At 45.9% G+C, this 18,010-nt stretch overlaps 1 protein-coding gene across 3 annotated transcripts in view; it reads right to left on the bottom strand.

Moving 5' to 3' along the window:
* The window catches only part of USP28 (ubiquitin specific peptidase 28), a 230,216-nt gene that overhangs the window by 145,045 nt on the left and 67,161 nt on the right, over positions 1 to 18,010 (bottom strand). For all 3 annotated transcript variants that reach the window (XM_063943189.1, XM_063943188.1, XM_063943190.1), the window contains exons 6-7: positions 4,429 to 4,515; positions 3,264 to 3,401 (exon numbers count right to left, since the gene is read on the bottom strand). In XM_063943189.1, the coding sequence (XP_063799259.1) occupies positions 3,264 to 3,401; positions 4,429 to 4,515 (225 nt within the window). The remainder of the gene's footprint in view (positions 1 to 3,263; positions 3,402 to 4,428; positions 4,516 to 18,010) is intronic.

Here is an 18,010-nt window from a genome sequence, read left to right on the forward strand (position 1 = left end):
GACACAAAAAAGACCAACAACGCATAGAGTGGGTCATTCCGAGTTGATCGCTAGCTGCCGTTGTTCACAGCGCAGTGATGAGGCTAAAAAATTGCACTTCTGCGCATGCACCGCAATGCGCACGCGCGACGTATGGGTACAACGTCCATTGTGGTTTTGCACAGGTTCTAGCGAACCATTTATTCGCACTGGCGGCCGCAAGAAGATTGACAGGAAAGGGGCGTTTCTGGGTGTCAACTGACCGTTTACAGGGAGTGCTTAGAAAAACGCAGGTGTGCCAGGGAAAACGCAGGCGTGGCTGGGCGGGTGTGCGACGTCAAATGCCAACCCTCCAACGTTAGATTCAACGCACACGAAGAGTAAGTCCAGGGCTGGTCTGGTTTTGCACAAAAAAGTTTTGCAGGCGTGTGTACTTCTGCTAAGCGAAAATACACTCCCTTGTGGGCGGGGAAACTGCGTTTGCAGTGCTGCTAAAACTAGCTAGGGAGCGAACAACTCGGAATGACCCCCAGAGAGACAGTTAAAAGTCCGACAGTACATATATCAGGTATTAAAAAGACAGACACAAAAAAGACAGACAAAGCATATATAGACAGTTAAAAGTTCGACAGGACATATGTCAGATATTAATAAGACCGACACATTCATTGCCAAAATATAATATTACACATAACAGACAGTTATTAGACAGGTATTCTTACTCAGAAACAAGGCCATATCTTCAGTCCTGAGACTTGTAGCTCTCCTACACCACCCCTGTACACTCAATCACGGCGTCGCGTCCATACCTGGACGCAACGCTCTCAAATAGCTATTGCGGGTGGATGGGACTCATAGCGTCTCGTACTGGAGGGCCCGCTATCGCCTCCAATAGCTATGAAGGGGTGCCGGGGAGGGGGGGGTTTCAACCCGTCCTGGAGTACACAACTAAAGCCATGCCCCCCGGGGGGGGGGGGGGGGGAGGGGGGACACGTGAGAGGGGTGACTGAGGGGGAGGGATGCACTGCAGAGACTGGGGGGAGGCGTGGGGGGGGGGGGGGGGAAGGGGGAGGCATGACTTTAGCCTGTATGAGTTGGGCTTGCTAGAAGGACCGCTGGCGGGTCTGGCAGGGACCTGTAGTTCCACGGATGAGAGTATCGCAGGGGGTTGCTGGGATGACGATGAGCTATGGTGGTAGCTCATGCCAGCAGTAGAGGGCCATACAGGACTGGACGCTGGGACCCCCGTCCAACCGCAATAGCTATTTGGAGCTAAGGGTGCAGGTGTGTACGCGGCGACATGTCTGTGTTGGAGGGTAGTGTTGGAGAAATGAAAATCTCAGAAGTCTATGAAATCGATATATTGGCCCCTGTCCAATTAATCTCTTGGTCTTTGCGTGTCGGTATTATTTGATTATGTTATATGTATGTATTGTCGGTCATTTAGCTGTCTATGTATTGGCTGTCGGTCTTTTACGTGTCGGTCTTATTGGAGTCTGTTATATGTATTGTCGGTCATTTAGCTGTCTATGTATGTGCTGTCTGCATTTTGGGATTGTCTATTTAATTAATGTCTGGTAAATGACATTTCGGTCTCTTTTACTGTTTATGTATGCGCTGTCGGTCTTTTACGTGTCGGTCTAATGCACGTCTGATGTGTGTTCTGTCTGTCTTTTATGTGTCTGTGTATATGCTGTCGGTCTGTTGGGGTTCGGTATCATTGTTGTCTGATGGAGGACGTGTCGGTCTGATTTGCTGTCAATGCATGCGCTGTCGGTTTTGGGGTTGTCGATGTGACTGTTGTCTGACTTATGAACGGTCGGTCTTTGTTCTGTAGGGCTGTTGGCCTTGTCGGTGTTTCCATTGTCTATATATTACCTGTGTCTGAGTTTTATCTGTCGGTGTTTCACCACTGTCTGACTGGTGTCTGCCTGTCTTCTGTTCTTGGTCTTTTTGCTGTCTGCATTCTTCCGGTTGGCGTGTCATCCGGAACCCACTTAAACAGGTCATCTAACTGCAGAATCATGGAAAGTGACACTGAGTTTGTTCTGTGTTAAGAAAAATGACTACTGTGTCGCAGCGTCCTCTAGAGGGAGTTTTAACACGTCCCGTATAGCTAGAATGTGGGGCTCAATAAACTGTGTAGAAGGGGAATCTCCAGTAACAGGATCTAATCCCTGCCCCTCTTCATCGGAGTCTGAGAGTAAAGCAGGTAACCCACACTTTTGTGGTCCTGATCTAGGGAGGGGGGGCTGGGGAACATGTGCCCTTGCAGCCTGCTGCTGTTTTTGAGTTATTTGAGCATTAGCAGTGAGCTGAGATGACATATCTGACACCAAGGATTTAATTGCACCTAGCCAGGAATGCTCTTGACCCTCCCCATCCCCCCCCCCCCCCCCCCCAGCCCCTTCACTGAGTTGTGAGGAATGGCTGCATTGTTCACATGATATGGACAGATGTAGAGGGAGAGAATCTGGTGTGACATACACTGCATAATTGGTGTTTTACCATGTTAACAGTAAACAACACTTATATACACATACAAGTAATACAATAGCAAGCCTGCACTTACTGTATGTGACAGGGAGAGAGAGAGAAGGGAACAGCACGCTCAAGCTAAAACAGCCCCAGTGAGGCTGCAAGCTGTTATATCACGGTGTAACACCGGAGTATTAGTTCTTTTCAGGACACAGATTGTTTACAATAGCGTCTCTCCCCCTTTGCTACACCCTTGTACCAGTTTTCCAGCATTATCCTGAGTGTCTGGAGGAGCTGTGTGTACCTGCTGGTTTGTACTCACCACTGTCGTCACCTTCAGGCAATGTTAGGGGTGTGTGGTGTGCTGCGATTGTGACCGCTAAGGCGCAGTGCCCCGCTGCACAACAACCACTCAGGACAGTGGTCCTGCAGCCAGTTACCATCCTCCCATAACTTTCACGGTGGAGGTATGCTGTTGCCCAAACAGCATACTGAAAATAATAAAAGATTAAAAGAAATTGAAGAAAACTCTCTGGAGCTGCAGAGATGTGCATCCTCTCCTGAGGGCACTTTTTTCTAAACTGCCTGTGGGAGGGGGCATAGAGGGGAGTAGCCAACACACCCAGTTGAAGAAATTTTGGACCCCGTCTATACCCCATCATACTAATTCCCCAATATCCCTTATGGATGCTAGAGAAAAATGACAATGGGGTGCGAATAGTTGGTAGGTACCACCTAAACAAACATCACTTAGTACACTCCTCTACAGATCCATGATATACACAATGAGCCATTATCTGCTTTACCTGCTGTGCTTCTTCTGATAGGAAAGCATCTTTCAACAGCTCCAGGGCAGCAGAAGGATCAACACATTTTCTGTTAGATCCAACCATTAGTGCAAAGAGGTACTGAAGTTCCTGCATGAATGCAATGTTTCTCTTTTCCTGAAACAAAGCAGGAAATTAATGGTTTGGATCTGTGATTAACTAAGCAGACACTGTAAAGTGTAAACACATGTACTGAAGATGGTATTATGACCACAATTAATTGTGCATTCAGGGGATTATTGTTCTAACATAAAGTGGGACACTTTAGGCCATTATTTTATTCCTGCGGCAAAGACACGTCTAATGTGGTCCTGCAGCACTATAATAGTAGACTACAACTTTATAGTATTAGCCTCTTCTTATAGGAAAGCTGAAGGGCACTGGGCTCTTACCTGTTCGGGCACTGAACTGCTCAAGATGACTGTGCTTAGCAGAAGGAAACCTTTTCCGGTAGACCGTGAACACTTCAGTCATTACAAATGGTCTAAACTTGGGATATTGGGATAACCACCCCCCCCCCCCCAAAAAAAAAAAAAAAAAACACACACAAACACACCCCATCACCCACTCCATTCAAAGGAGGGGCAGTGTGCGCAATATAGGGGCATGGCTTCAAGGGGAAGGGGCGTGGCCACATAAAGGCATCAATTCACATTTATACATATTATGCCACGTTAGAGCCCCTTATATGCACTACAGCACAGCTGAGCCTCTTACAGATGTAACGCCAGGTAGAGCCCCTTATACACGTTACGCCAGGTAGAGCCTCTCTACGGAGAGTGTGAAGCTGGGAGTGGAAGGAAGTAGCAGGAAGTGGCCAGCAGGGGGTCAGCAGTGGAAGGTGGCCAGCGTGGTGCAGGCGAGTGCACGCAAATTAGATTGTGGTGGCAGGATGACTGCCTATTAGCCCGCACCTAAAAAACCACCACTGCCTGTCACGTGTCATTAAAGGACACGCCTGAAAGACGTAGGAGTGGACACCATGTAGAGTCCTCCCACCCCCATAAAAAAAAAAATCTGCATATCTGCTCTGTGGTCTAATGTAGCGCTTGTGTTCCATCTACACATCACTAAGAAAATGCAAACTGTGAACTATTTGTGTGTCAGTTTAAAGTATAGCTTTCTACATAAATAAAATACTTACGCTCCGACATTGACATCTATCAAGCATGCTTTGGGAAATACTGTAACTGTGGACTAGTCTTCGAAATTCAGGCAGATGGAAGAGAGACTATAAAAAAAAGAGGCGATACATAAAATAAGATTAAAAAAAAAAAAAAATAAAAAAAAAAATTTAAATCACAAACTAAAAAGAGTCCACATAACACACTTAACCCCTGAAACGTCTTAGCAGTACAGCATGCAATGCATAAACTAGACTTCTCTTGTAGCTCAGGCTTTAAGTAAACCTCACCATTTTAAATAAAGAAAACAAGCGTTCGCTTTAATTGGTAGTTTAGGTTTCCACATTATCGCAGCTCTGAAAGGAGCTCCTTGGAATACTCAGCTGGGAACCAATCAAACTGAAGGGGTTATTTCTATCCCTGAGTCACACTAATAAACAGCAAGAAACCAATCAAGTTGCAGACCGTATTTGTAACTATGGCTTATTCTCATCACACGCACCCGGGAATCCTAGTCAAATGTTTGTTTTTAATTGAGTGCCACTAACACCAACCTACCAGTTTAACAAAGTCTCTCAATTTAAAAAGAAAACTGGATATCTCAGTGCCAACCCCAAGTCATTCAGAGCCCACACGCATTGGCGCTCTCTCTGCTTTCCGCTTAGCAATCAGATAATGTAAACACAACAATTGAACAGTCAGAGGCGGCCTCTGTGCTAAGAATTCTATCTCAGAGGGATTAGCAAAATAGCAGTGAGCCTCAACTTTAAATGTTCACCGATTTCTTTCAGCTAATATCCCTCTCCAAGTAAAGTAATATAATTAGCAATTAAGACAGTAATACATTTTAGGGGATGTGCAATGGCTGCAGAACTGAAGCTTATCACATCGCAATCTAAGCCATCACACAGGGTAAGAAGGTAAATACTGTATAAAAAGGACGGAATTTAAGTTCTGAATTGCATGCTAGTAATTCTGCTCCCTAACAGCTTAGGTTCTAGGTTGAGTTGAATGATTCACCATAAAATCATTAATAATGTAAATGACGGAATTCCATTCCAACTCCAGTAATAAACTTCTGCGAGAGAAGACACATGAAATCTTCTGCATATGATTTGCCCGTAGGCAGAGGACTTCACACCCTCCTGAGTCAATAAAAAGTCACTGACTCTGGGGGTTCCAAACCCTGTGACATAGAACAAATGTTATGGGGAGAATAGGAGGGCTGGACATGCTCGGAAAGCCTTAGTGGTTCTTCAATGTGATGTAATAAGATGGGAAATGTGTTACAAAATTTTTTAATTCCTAAAAATTGCAAAATCAAGGAATGCAAAATTAGAAAATAGGATTTTGGTACTTACCAGATAAATCCTTTTCTTTGAATCCACAGGGGGCACTGGATAACTCTTGGGATATGGATGGGGCGTTAGCAGTGATAGGCACATTTAAATTAGTAACCCTTCACCCACTCCGTACTCCCACGAAGCCTCAGTATTTTTTTTAACTGAGCCGAACAGGAGCGAAAGAGAGGATTAACAATGGAGAATTACATATACCATAACGGACAACTAGAAAGTTGACACGACAATAGATAACAATCACCTTAACATTTCAGCAAGTCGGTGAGAATGTGTTACCATAAGATCCACTGAACTTACCACAAGCCAGGTGAAACTGGTCTAGGTGGGCGTCCAGTGCCCCCTGTGGATGCAAAGAAAAGGATTTATCTGGTAAGTACCAAAATCCTATTTTCTTTTTCATCCACTAAGAGTCATTGGAGTACTCTTGGGACATACCAGAGTTTCCTCCTTGGACGGCAGAGCTGGTTGGCACCTGTAACACTAGACGGCCAAAGCTAGATGCTGATGCTGCAAACGTACCAAACTTGTAAAAGCGTACAAAACGTGTGCACTGATGACCATGTAGCTGCACAGCAAAATTGCATCGTAGAAGCTCCATGATCTGCTGCCCATAACGTTCCCACAGAATGAGTGGAATGTGCTGAAACGGATACAGGCGGTTGTAGACTAGAATGAAAGTAAGACTGACGAATTGTCAGCTTAATCCATCTAGCCAAGATCTGTTTGGAAGCTGGCCAACCTATCTTGACTGCATCATAGAGAACAAACAATGTATCTGTTTTACGTACTGTTGATGTCCGAGCTACATAAATGTGACGCGCACAAACTACATCCAAAGTAACTGGAGATCCTGAACTTTCTGTGAAAACAGGAACTACGATTGGTTGATTGATGTGAAAAGAAAATACTACCGTTGGTAGAAAAGCAGGATTCGTCCGAAGTTCCGCTCTGTCATCATGAAATACCAGATACAGTGGTTTGGATGACAACGCACCTAACTCTGAAACACGTCTCGCCGATGCGAAGGCTAATAGAAAAACGGTTTTCCAAGTTAGCAACTTAACATCCACTTGTAGTAAGGGTGAAAAAACTGAAGACTGCAAAAAATCTAAAACGTGATTCAAGTCCCATGGAGCTGTAGGTGGTACTAGTATGACAGTTGTGGACTCTCTTTTGATCCACTTTAGCAACCGAGAAAGCAGCGGAAATGGTGGAAATAGATACACGAGGCTGTACGGCCACGCTATTGTGAGAGCATCCACTGCCACTGCCTTTGGATCTCTTGTACTGGACACATACTTGGGTGTATTTTGGAGAGATGCCATTAGATCGACCTGTGGGTAACCCCACCGCTGGACTAACATCTGGAACACTTCTGGATGTAAGGCCCACTCTCCTGGATGAAAATCCCGATGATTGAGATAATCTCCTTCCCAGTTGTCCACTCCTGGAATGAACCCTGCCGACAATATCACTTGGTGATGCTCAGGCCAATTCAGGATTCGAGCAACTTCTCGCATGGCCATGCGACTTGTCCCTCCTTGTTTGTCGTGTTATCTGACTGAACCTGAATAGTCTGAGACTGGAGTATTTGAACTGCCTGATGCACAGCGTTGTAAATTGCCCTGAGTTCCAGGACATTTATTGATGGTAATCTTTCTAGGTCTGACTATAGACCCTGAAATTGACAATGTAGTACCACTGCTCCCCAAACGCTGAGCGTCTGTCATCAGAATTATCCAATTCCAGACTCAGAATCGTTTTCCTGTGGTGAGATTTTGTATTTGGAGACACCAGAGTAGTTACACCCTGGCCCTTGAAGACAACCAAACCATCGGATAAATCTGTAGATGAGATTCAACCATGCTGAAGTAGTACATTGTACGTTAGTAAGGCATTTTGAAGTAGTATCTGTTGAGACAATGCCTAGATGAATAGGTCGTCTAAGTATGTAACTATTATCGCTCCCAGGGATCTGAGATGAACAGTCATCACAGACAACACTTTGTGAATACCCGAGGCGCTGATGAGAGGCCAAACGGTAGTGTCTGACATTGATAATGGTTTTGCTGTACAGCAAACCTTAAGAACGCCTGATGCGGTAGCCAAATTGGGATGTGTAAGTACGCATTCTTGAGATCCAGCAAAATCATGAATTCCTGTGGTTCTAACCCTGAAATCATTGATCGCAGCAATTGCATGATGAATCTGTAGTAAGTGACATACTGATTGAGCCCCTTTTTGGTTCTAATTCGGTCTGACCGAGCCGCCCGGAGTTGGTACTACAAAAAGATTGGATAATAACCTTGGACAACTTTTGATGAACTGGAACTTGAATCAAAAACTGCTGAATCTGCGAGAGACTGAATTGCGGTCTGCAGAACCGCCGTCCTGTCTCCTGACGCAGGCAGACCGGTCTTGAAAAACAGCATTGGTGGTAGACAAACTAAATTTTGTAACCTTTGCCCACAAAATTGCGGAACTACCCATCTGTGGATGTCTGAAAACATGCCAAGTGAAATGTTTGAAGGCGTACTTTCACAACTGAAAATCCGAGATGGGCTGGAAGCCTGTCATGCCACTGGATTGTCAGCTGGCTTTGTGTTGTGACAACGGTTAGTGGTTTGTTGTAAACCACGTCTACCTGTACAATTGTTTCTCGAGCACAAAAATAGAGAAAAATATAGGGAAATAAATGATAAAAAAATATATATAATGAAAAGTGCTGGCAAATAGTGATTAAAAAGGAACTATTTATTTTTTATTTCTTATTATTTATTTTCCATAAAAAAATAACAAGAAAACAATAAAAGAAAAAGATATTTTCTCAATATTTTCCAGTTGGTCAGAGTTACTGGTAGCTTTTATGTTAATCCTTATAAGACATCCCACCCTTCTCTTCTATTTGCTAAGTATTTTGAACATCTAGCTATGCATAATCTACTAATGATTTGTACATACAATACTTTCAGAGTACCAAAAACAACCACCTACATAAACAGGACAAAATCTTTTCATATATAATGCTTAAGCATATAGGTTACAGCCTTCTTCTATAGAGAGCTCTCTTAAGCTGAGTAGTTTATATTCAGCTGTTACTTTTCAATTTTATTAAAGGCAACAAAGAAGCTTTCATGCAAAGGCACAGAGTTAGTTACTTGGTATCCAATTCTTGAAACAGGTGTTAATTTACAGTTCCATTGAAGAAATACTAGCAGACAGTCTCATGCAAGAGTGTGCAGGTTAAAGGCTAAGCTGTTAATTGATTATTGCAAGCTTGTTCATTAATTGGATATTAAAACATGGCCATGTCATAAAGGTTTAGAATAGTTTTACCACGACTTTCTCTAATTCGGGAAGCTCCTGAACTCCAGGCTCTGGAACCTAGGGGTATATGCAATTCCGGGCGAATTGCGGCAATTTTTTCGCCCGTTTTTAAATTCGACACAATTCGACCATCGAATTACGGCCGGCGGGTGCCGGAATTCGACATATTCAATAAAAAACGGATTCGACAGTCCCGCTGTCGAAAAACGGGGCCTGTGTGCAGGCAAGTTAAACGGCCGCCTGCACACAGATACAAATAAAAACAATAATACATAAATAAATACAGCAGGGATGATGGCACAAGACCGTATGTTGTACCCTATACCACAAAATACATAGCATTGGCGTCATTCAACTAAATATACAAAATCAGAACAAGCTTATTAGATTACAGAGCTGTTAGTCTGAAAACTGCACTGAAATAACAAATCACTGTCCCCTGATATTCTGCAAGCCCTACACTAAACGAGATTATAGACTATAGAAAGCAATTAAGACCAAAACATTCATTCAGGCCCCTGGGGGCCACAGTGTCTAAACGATGTATCCATTTGGCTTCCCTCTGCAACAGAGCCCGATCTCTATCACCACCTCTAATTCTCTTAGGGACTTGATCAATGATTTTGTAGCGCAAAGTGGCCAACCCATGTTTTGAATATCCGAAAATGGCGTGCCACCGGTTGTTCTTGGGGCACCACATGACCTTCCACTGCTTTACGTATCGAGGACCTATGCATGTTCATACGTTCCTTAAACTGTCTCGTGGTCTTCCCTATATAGAGAAGACCACATGGACAGTGGATAAAATATATAACATGCGTACTAGAGCATTTTAGAACCTGCCGAATAGAGATACATTTCCCCGCGTGTGGATGGGAAAATTAATCCCCACTTTCCAGGAAGCTACATGTGGTGCAACCCGTACACCGGCAGCACCCCGGTTTACGGCTCAAAAAGTGCACAGATGAAGGTGTCTTCACAAAGCCAGAAATATCATTTTTCACCAGCCAATCCTTAAGATTTTTATTCCGAGAAAAGCTAGGCATGACCTCAGTCTCATGAAAGACCTTCAAGTCCAGATCACTCTTAACTAGGGGCCACAATCTTTTACTATGCTTAACCGTACTTGAACTTTGGTTGTGAAATTTCTGTACAAAAGGAATTTTTTTAACAGACTTGGCAATCTTTTTAGTAGGTTCCATAGCCTGTTCCCTTGGAATGGCTAATTCTACTAATCGTACTAATTCTTCAAAGTTATACCCTCTGGCTACAAACTGGCGAATCATCACATCTATATCTTTCTCAGTTGTCTCGAGGTTATCGGAAATTCTGTGCACCCTGAGAAACTGTGAAAATGGGAGACCTTTTTTAGTACTGATTGGGTGTTGACTAGAGTAGAGTAATGTAAAAATAAATTTTAAACCTACCGGTAAATCTTTTTCTCCTAGTCCGTAGAGGATGCTGGGGACTCCGTAAGGACCATGGGGTATAGATGGGCTCCGCAGGAGACATGGGCACTATAAAGAACTTTAGAATGGGTGTGCACTGGCTCCTCCCTCTATGCCCCTCCTCCAGACCTCAGTTAGAGAAACTGTGCCCAGAGGAGACGGACAGTACGAGGAAAGGATTTTGTAAATCCAAGGGCAAGATTCATACCAGCCCACACCATCCACACCGTATAACCTGGAATATACGAACCAGTCAACAGTATGAAACAAACAGCATCAGTCAGAGACCAATCAAAACTGTAACATAACCCTTATGCAAGCAATAACTATATACAAGTCTTGCAGAAAGTTGTCCGCACTGGGACGGGCGCCCAGCATCCTCTACGGACTAGGAGAAAAAGATTTACCGGTAGGTTTAAAATCTTATTTTCTCTTACGTCCTAGAGGATGCTGGGAACTCCGTAAGGACCATGGGGATTATACCAAAGCTCCAGACCGGGCGGAAGAGTGCGGATGACTCTGCAGCACTGATTGAGCAGACATGAGGTCCTCCTCAGCCAAGGTACCAAACTTGTAGAATTTAGCAAAAGTGTTCGACCCCGACCAAGTCGCTGCTCGGCAAAGCTGCAATGCCGAGACGCCTCGGGCAGCCGCCCAAGAAGAGCCCACCTTCCTAGTGGAATGGGCCTTTACCGAATTTGGTAACGGCAATCCAGCCATAGAATGAGCCTGCTGAATCGTGTTACAGATCCAGCGAACAATAGTCTGCTTAGAAGCAGGAGCACCAACCTTGTTGGCTGCATACAGGACAAACCGTGCCTCTGTTTTCCTAACCCGAGCCGTTCTGGCTACATACATTTTCAATGCCCTGACCACATCAAGGGACTCAGAGTCCTCCAAGTCCCACGCAGCCACAGGCACCACAATAGGTTGGTTCATATGAAAAGAGGAAACCACCTTAGGCAAAAATTGAGGACGAGTCCGCAACTCAGCTCTATCCACATGGAAAATCAGATAGGGGCTTTTGTGAGAAAAAGCCGCCAACTCAGACACTCGCCTTGCCGATGCCAAGGCCAACAACATGACCACTTTCCAAGTGAGATACTTTAATTCCACGGATTGAAGAGGCTCAAACCAGGGAGACAAGGAATTGGAACACCACGTTAAGGTCTCATGGTGCCACTGGAGGCACAAAAGGAGGATGGAAATGCAGCACTCCCTTCACAAAAGTCTGGATTTCTGGTAGAGAAGCCAATTCCTTCTGAAAGAAAGTGGATAGGGCCGAAATCAGAACTTTAATGGAGCCTAATTTTAGGCCCATATTATCTCCAGTCTGTAAGAAGTGGAGAAAACGGCGCAGATGGAAATCTTCCGGAGGAGCATTCTTGGTTTCACAACAAGAAACATAATTCTTCCAGACACGGTGATAATGTTTCGCTGTCACCTCCTTCCTAGCCTTTATCAGAGTAGGGATGATCTCGTCCGGAATGCCCTTCCCAGCTAGGATCTGGCATTCAGCCGCCATGCTGTCAAACGCAGCCACGGTAAGTCTTGGAACATGCAGGGCCCCTGTTGCAACAGGTCCTCTCTGAGAGGAAGAGGCCACGGATCTTCTGTTAGCATTTCCTGCAGATCCGGATACCAGGCCCTTCGAGGCCAATCTGGAACAATGAGAATTGTCTGTACTCCTTTTTGTCTTATGATTCTCAATATTTTTAAGATGAGAGGAAGAGGAGGAAACACATAGACCGACTGAAACACCCACGGTGTCACCAGGGCGCGTCCACTGCTACTGCCTGAGGGTCCCTTGACCTGGCACAATACCTCGGAAGCTTCTTGTTGAGGCGTGACGCCATCATGTCTATTTGAGGACGTCCCCAAAGACTTGTTACTTCTGCAAAAACTTCTTGATGAAGACCCCACTCTCCTGGATGGAGTTCGTGTCTGCTGAGGAAGTCTGCTTCCCAGTTGTCCACTCCCGGAATGAATACCGCTGACAGAGCGCTTATGTGATTTTCCGCCCAGCGCAGAATCCTGGTTGCTTCCGCCATTGCCACTCTGCTCCTTGTCCCGCCTTGGCGGTTTACATGAGCCACGGCTGTGACGTTGTCTGATTGAATCAGAACCGGTAGGTCGCGAAGAAAATTCTCCGCTTGTCGAAGGCCGTTGTATATGGCCCTTAATTCCAGTATGTTGATGTGTAGACAAGCCTCCTGGCTTGACCACAGTCCCTGAAAATTCCTGCCTTGTGTGACTGCTCCCCATCCTCGGAGGCTCGCTTCCGTGGTCACCAGAACCCAGTCCTGAATGCCGAACCTGCGACCCTCTAGAAGGTGAGCACTCTGCAGCCAACACAGGAGAGACACCCTGGCCCTGGGGGACAGGGTTATTTTCTGATGTATTTGAAGGTGGGACCCGGACCACTTGTCCAGAAGGTCCCACTGAAAAGTCCTCGAATGATACCTGCCGAAGGGGATGGCCTCGTAGGTCGCCACCATTTTCCCCAGTACTCGAGTGCATTGATGAACTGACACTCTTTTTGGTTTTAACAGGTCTCTGACCATGTTCTGGAGTTCCTGGGCTTTTTCCATCGGGAGAAAAACCCTCTTCTGTTCTGTGTCCAGAATCATGCCTAAGAAAGACAGCCGAGTTGTTGGAACCAACTGTGACTTTGGTAGATTTAGGATCCAGCCATGTTGCTGCAGCACTCTCAGGGAGAGCAACACGCTTTTCTGCAACTGTTCCTTTGATCTCGCTTTTATCAGGAGATCGTCCAAGTACGGGATAATTGTGACTCCTTGCCTGCGCAGGAGTACCATCATTTCCGCCATTACCTTGGTGAAAACCCTCGGGGCCATGGAAAGCCCAAACGGCAACGTCTGAAATTGGTAATGACAATCCTGTACAGCAAATCTCAGGAACGCCTGATGAGGAGGATATATGGGGACATGAAGGTATGCATCCTTTATGTCCAGAGACACCATATAATCCCCTCCTTCCAGGCTGGCGATGACCGCTCTGAGCGATTCCATCTTGAATTTGACCCTGTTCAAGTATAGGTTTAAGGATTTTAAATTCAGAATGGGTCTGACCGAACCATCCGGTTTCGGGACCACATACAGGGTTGAGTAGTACCCCGTCCCCTGTTGAAGCAGGGGAACTTTGACCACCACTTGTTGAAGACACAGTTTTTGAATTGCACTTAAAAATACCTCCCTCTCTGGGGAAGAAGCTGGTAGGGCCGATTTGAAAAACCGGCGAGGAGGTACATCTTCGAATTCCAGCTTGTAACCCTGGGAAACAATTTATATTGCCCAGGGATCCACCTGTGATTGAACCCAGACGTGGCTGAGAAGTCGAAGACGTGCCCCCACCGGCGCGGACTCCCTCGGTGGAGCCCCAGTGTCATGCGGTGGATTTAGTAGAAGCCGGGGAGGACTTCTGCTCCTGGGAACTAGCTGTAGCTGGCAGCTTTTTCCCTCTGCCCTTACCTCTGGCGAGAAAGGAAAATCCCCGTACTCTTTTGGATTTATGCGACCGAAAGGACTGCATCTGATAATGTGGCGTTTTCTTTGGCTGTGAGGAAACATAAGGTAAAAAAGCGGATTTACCTGCAGTAGCTGTGGAAACCAGGTCCGTGAGACCTTCCCCAAATAAGTCCTCACCCTTGTAAGGAAAAACCTCCATATGCCTCTTTGAGTCGGCATCACCCGTCCATTGGCGGGTCCACAGTGCCCGCCTAGCAGAAATCGCCATGGCGTTGGCTCTGGAACACAGTAGGCCAACGTCTCTCTGAGCATCTCTCATCTATAGGACAGCATCCTTTATATGACCCAAGGTCAGTAAAATGGTATCCTTATCCAGGGTATCAATGTCAGCAGACAAGGTATCTGTCCACGCTGCTACAGCGCTACAAACCCAAGCCGACGCTATCGCCGGTCTGATCAAGGTACCAGTATGTGTATAAATTGACTTCAAGGTAGTCTCCTGCCTGCGATCAGCAGGATCCTTGAGGGCTGCGGTATCCTGCGACGGCAGCGCCACCTTTTTGGATAAGCGCGTTAACGCTTTGTCCACCCTGGGGGAGGATTCCCACCGTATCCTGTCCTTAGCCGGGAAAGGATACGCCATAAGAATCCTTTTGGGAATCTGCAGTTTCTTGTCTGGAGTTTCCCAAGCCCTTTCAAACAACTCATTTAACTCATGGGAAGGGGGGAAAGTAACCTCAGGTTTCTTTTGTTTAAACATGTGGACCCTCGAGTCAGGTACAGAGGGGTCATCCGTGATACGCAACACATCCTTTATTGCAATAATCATATAATGAATACTTTTTGACAACTTTGGCTGCAACCTTGCATCATCGTAGTCGACACTGGAGTCAGAATCCGTGTCAGTATCAGTGTCTGCTACTTGGGATAGTGGGCACTTCTGAGACCCAGAAGTGCCTTGTGACATAGTAAAAGGCAAGGATGGACTCCCTGCATTTTCCCTGGACTCCGCTTTGTCCAACCTTTTATGTAATAAATTCACATTTGCATTTAAAACATACCACATATCCAACCAATCAGGTGTCGGCGTTGCCGACGGAGACACCACTCATTTGCTCCACCTCCTCCCTAGAAGAGCCTTCCGCTTCAGACATGCCGACACACACGTACCGACACCCCCACACACTCAGGGAAATCTCTAATCTGGAGACAGTTCCCCAATAAGGCCCTTTGGAGAGACAGAGAGAGAGTATGCCAGCACACACCCAGCGCCAAATGACCCTGGAAACACAATTCCCAGATATACAGCGCTTTTTCATATAAGTTAAATGTACACTGACTGCGCCAAAATATATGTGCCCCCCCCCCCCCCCATCCTCTTTGAAAGCCCTCTGTCACCGTGTTCAGCAGGGGAGAGTCCGGGGAGCCAGCTTCTCAGCAGCGTGCTGTGGAGAAAATGGCGCTGGTTAGTGCTGTGGAATCAAGCTCCGCCCCCTCAGCGGCGGGCTTCGGTCCCGCTCAAAAATACAACAAACTGGCGGGGGATCGTATATATTAATGCCTCAGCCTTATATACGGTTAATAATGCCAGCCAAGAGGTTTATTGCTGCCCTGCACCCATCCGTGCCTGTAGTGTGTGTGTGTGTGTGGGAGCAAAGGCGCGCAGCGTTACCGCTGCGCGTTACCTCAGTGAAGATCAGAAGTCTTCTGCCGCATTTGAAGTCTTCTTTCTTCTTATACTCACCCGGCTTCTATCTTCCGGCTCTGCAAGGAGGACGGCGGCGCGGCTCTGGGACGAACGGCTAGGGTGAGACCTGCGTTCCAATACCTCTGGAGCTAATGGTGTCCAGTAGCCTAAGAAGCAGAGCCTATCACTTAGGTAGGTCTGCTTCTCTCTCCTCAGTCCCACGAAGCAGGGAGCCTGTTGCCAGCAGGGCTCCCTGAAAATAAAAAACCTAACAAAATTCTTTTTACAGAGAAACTCAGGAGAGCTCCCCTGCCATGCACCCAGTCTCCTCTGGGCACAGGATCTACCTGAGGTCTGGAGGAGGGGCATAGAGGGAGGAGCCAGTGCACACCCATTCTAAAGTTCTTTATAGTGCCCATGTCTCCTGCGGAGACTGTCTATACCCCATGGTCCTTACGGAGTCCCCAGCATCCTCTAGGACGTAAGAGAAACATTATTTCTATCGGTGGGTTTTTTTAATAATGAGGTATGTAGACCATCTGAATCTAAATAAATGGATACATCCAAGCAATTCACCTGTTTGTTACGGATAGTATAGGTGAATTTAATATGATCATTGTTATTATTGGCCTTACTCATAAGGTCATGGAACTCAATCTCATTGCCAGACCATACGATCAGCAGATCGTCGATGTACCTCAAAAACAACAAAATTTTTGAAGAAATACTCTGATGTACAAAGAAAATGTCACGTTCAATGTCAAACATGTAACAATTGGCGAATTCACAACCAAAGTTCAAGTACGGTTAAGCATATTAAAAGGTTGTGGCCCCTAGTTAAGAGTGATCCGGACCTGAAGGTCTTTCATGAGACTGAGGTCATGCCTAGCTTTTCTCGGAATAAAAATCTTAAGGATTGGCTGGTGAAAAATGATATTTCTGGCTTTGTGAAGACACCTTCATCTGTGCACTTTTTGGGCCGTAAACCGGGGTGCTACCGGTGTACGGGTTGCACCACATGTAGCTTCCTGGAAAGTGGGGATTCATTTTCCCATCCACACGCGGGGAAATGTATCTCTATTCGGCAGGTTCTGACATGCTCTAGTATGCATGTTATATATTTTATCCGCTGTCCATGTGGTCTTCTCTATATAGGGAAGACCACGAGACAGTTTAAGGAACGTATGAACATGCATAGGTCCTCGATACGTAAAGCAGTGGTGCCCCAAGAACAACCGATGGCACGCCATTTTCGGATATTCAAAACATGAGTTGGCCACTTTGCGCTACAAAATCATTGATCAAGTCCCTAAGAGAATTAGAGGTGGTGATAGAGATCGGGCTCTGTTGCAGAGGGAAGCCAAATGGATACATCGTTTAGACACTGTGGCCCCCAGGGGCCTGAATGAATGTTTTGGTCTTAATTGCTTTCTATAGTCTATAATCTCGTTTAGTGTAGGGCTTGCAGAATATCAGGGGACAGTGATTTGTTATTTCAGTGCAGTTTTCAGACTAACAGCTCTGTAATCTAATAAGCTTGTTCTGATTTTGTATATTTAGTTGAATGACGCCAATGCTATGTATTTTGTGGTATAGGGTACAACATACGGACTTGTGCCATCATCCCTGCTGTATTTATTTATGTATTATTGTTTTTATTTGTATCTGTGTGCAGGCGGCCGTTTAACTTGCTCCCCCGGCGTTGCCGGGCAACGGGACGCTGAGCCGAGCTGGTCGGACTGGAGGGGTGGATGGTACCAGACGGTGGTCAGGCGCCCTTGATTCGCCAGCGGGTTGAGGAGGAGGGACGGATGCTCTGCATTGGTGAAGGTGGCACGGATACTAACCCGCCCACCTGTGTTGCTAGGCGACGGGAAGCCGGGCTGAGAAGGTGACGTACGGACGCACGCAGGCATCAGTGACGTCACCGGAAGGCGCCAGGCACCTGGAACCCGGCGGCATGGAGAGGAGGCGGGATAACTGCACTGGGTGAGCTATAAATTTGTGTTTTATGTGCATTTGTAAATATCTGATCCTGATGACAATTTAACAGTAAATCGAAACGTTGATCTACATGATCTATTGTTTGGTTCATTGAGGTGAAGACCCGTGAGTGCCACCCGACGTTGTGGAGTATATGTGAGGTATTAGTTACCTGGGAGAGCACCTGGGCTGAACTGTTATGTAGCAGGAGTGCCGGTATTTGGACTATATATATATATATATATATATATATATATATATATATATATATATATATATATAAGTTTTGGTGGATGGACCGGCACTCC

This window comes from Pseudophryne corroboree, chromosome 10, assembly GCF_028390025.1.
Source record: "Pseudophryne corroboree isolate aPseCor3 chromosome 10, aPseCor3.hap2, whole genome shotgun sequence".
In the NCBI taxonomy this organism is placed as follows: Eukaryota; Metazoa; Chordata; class Amphibia; order Anura; family Myobatrachidae; genus Pseudophryne; species Pseudophryne corroboree.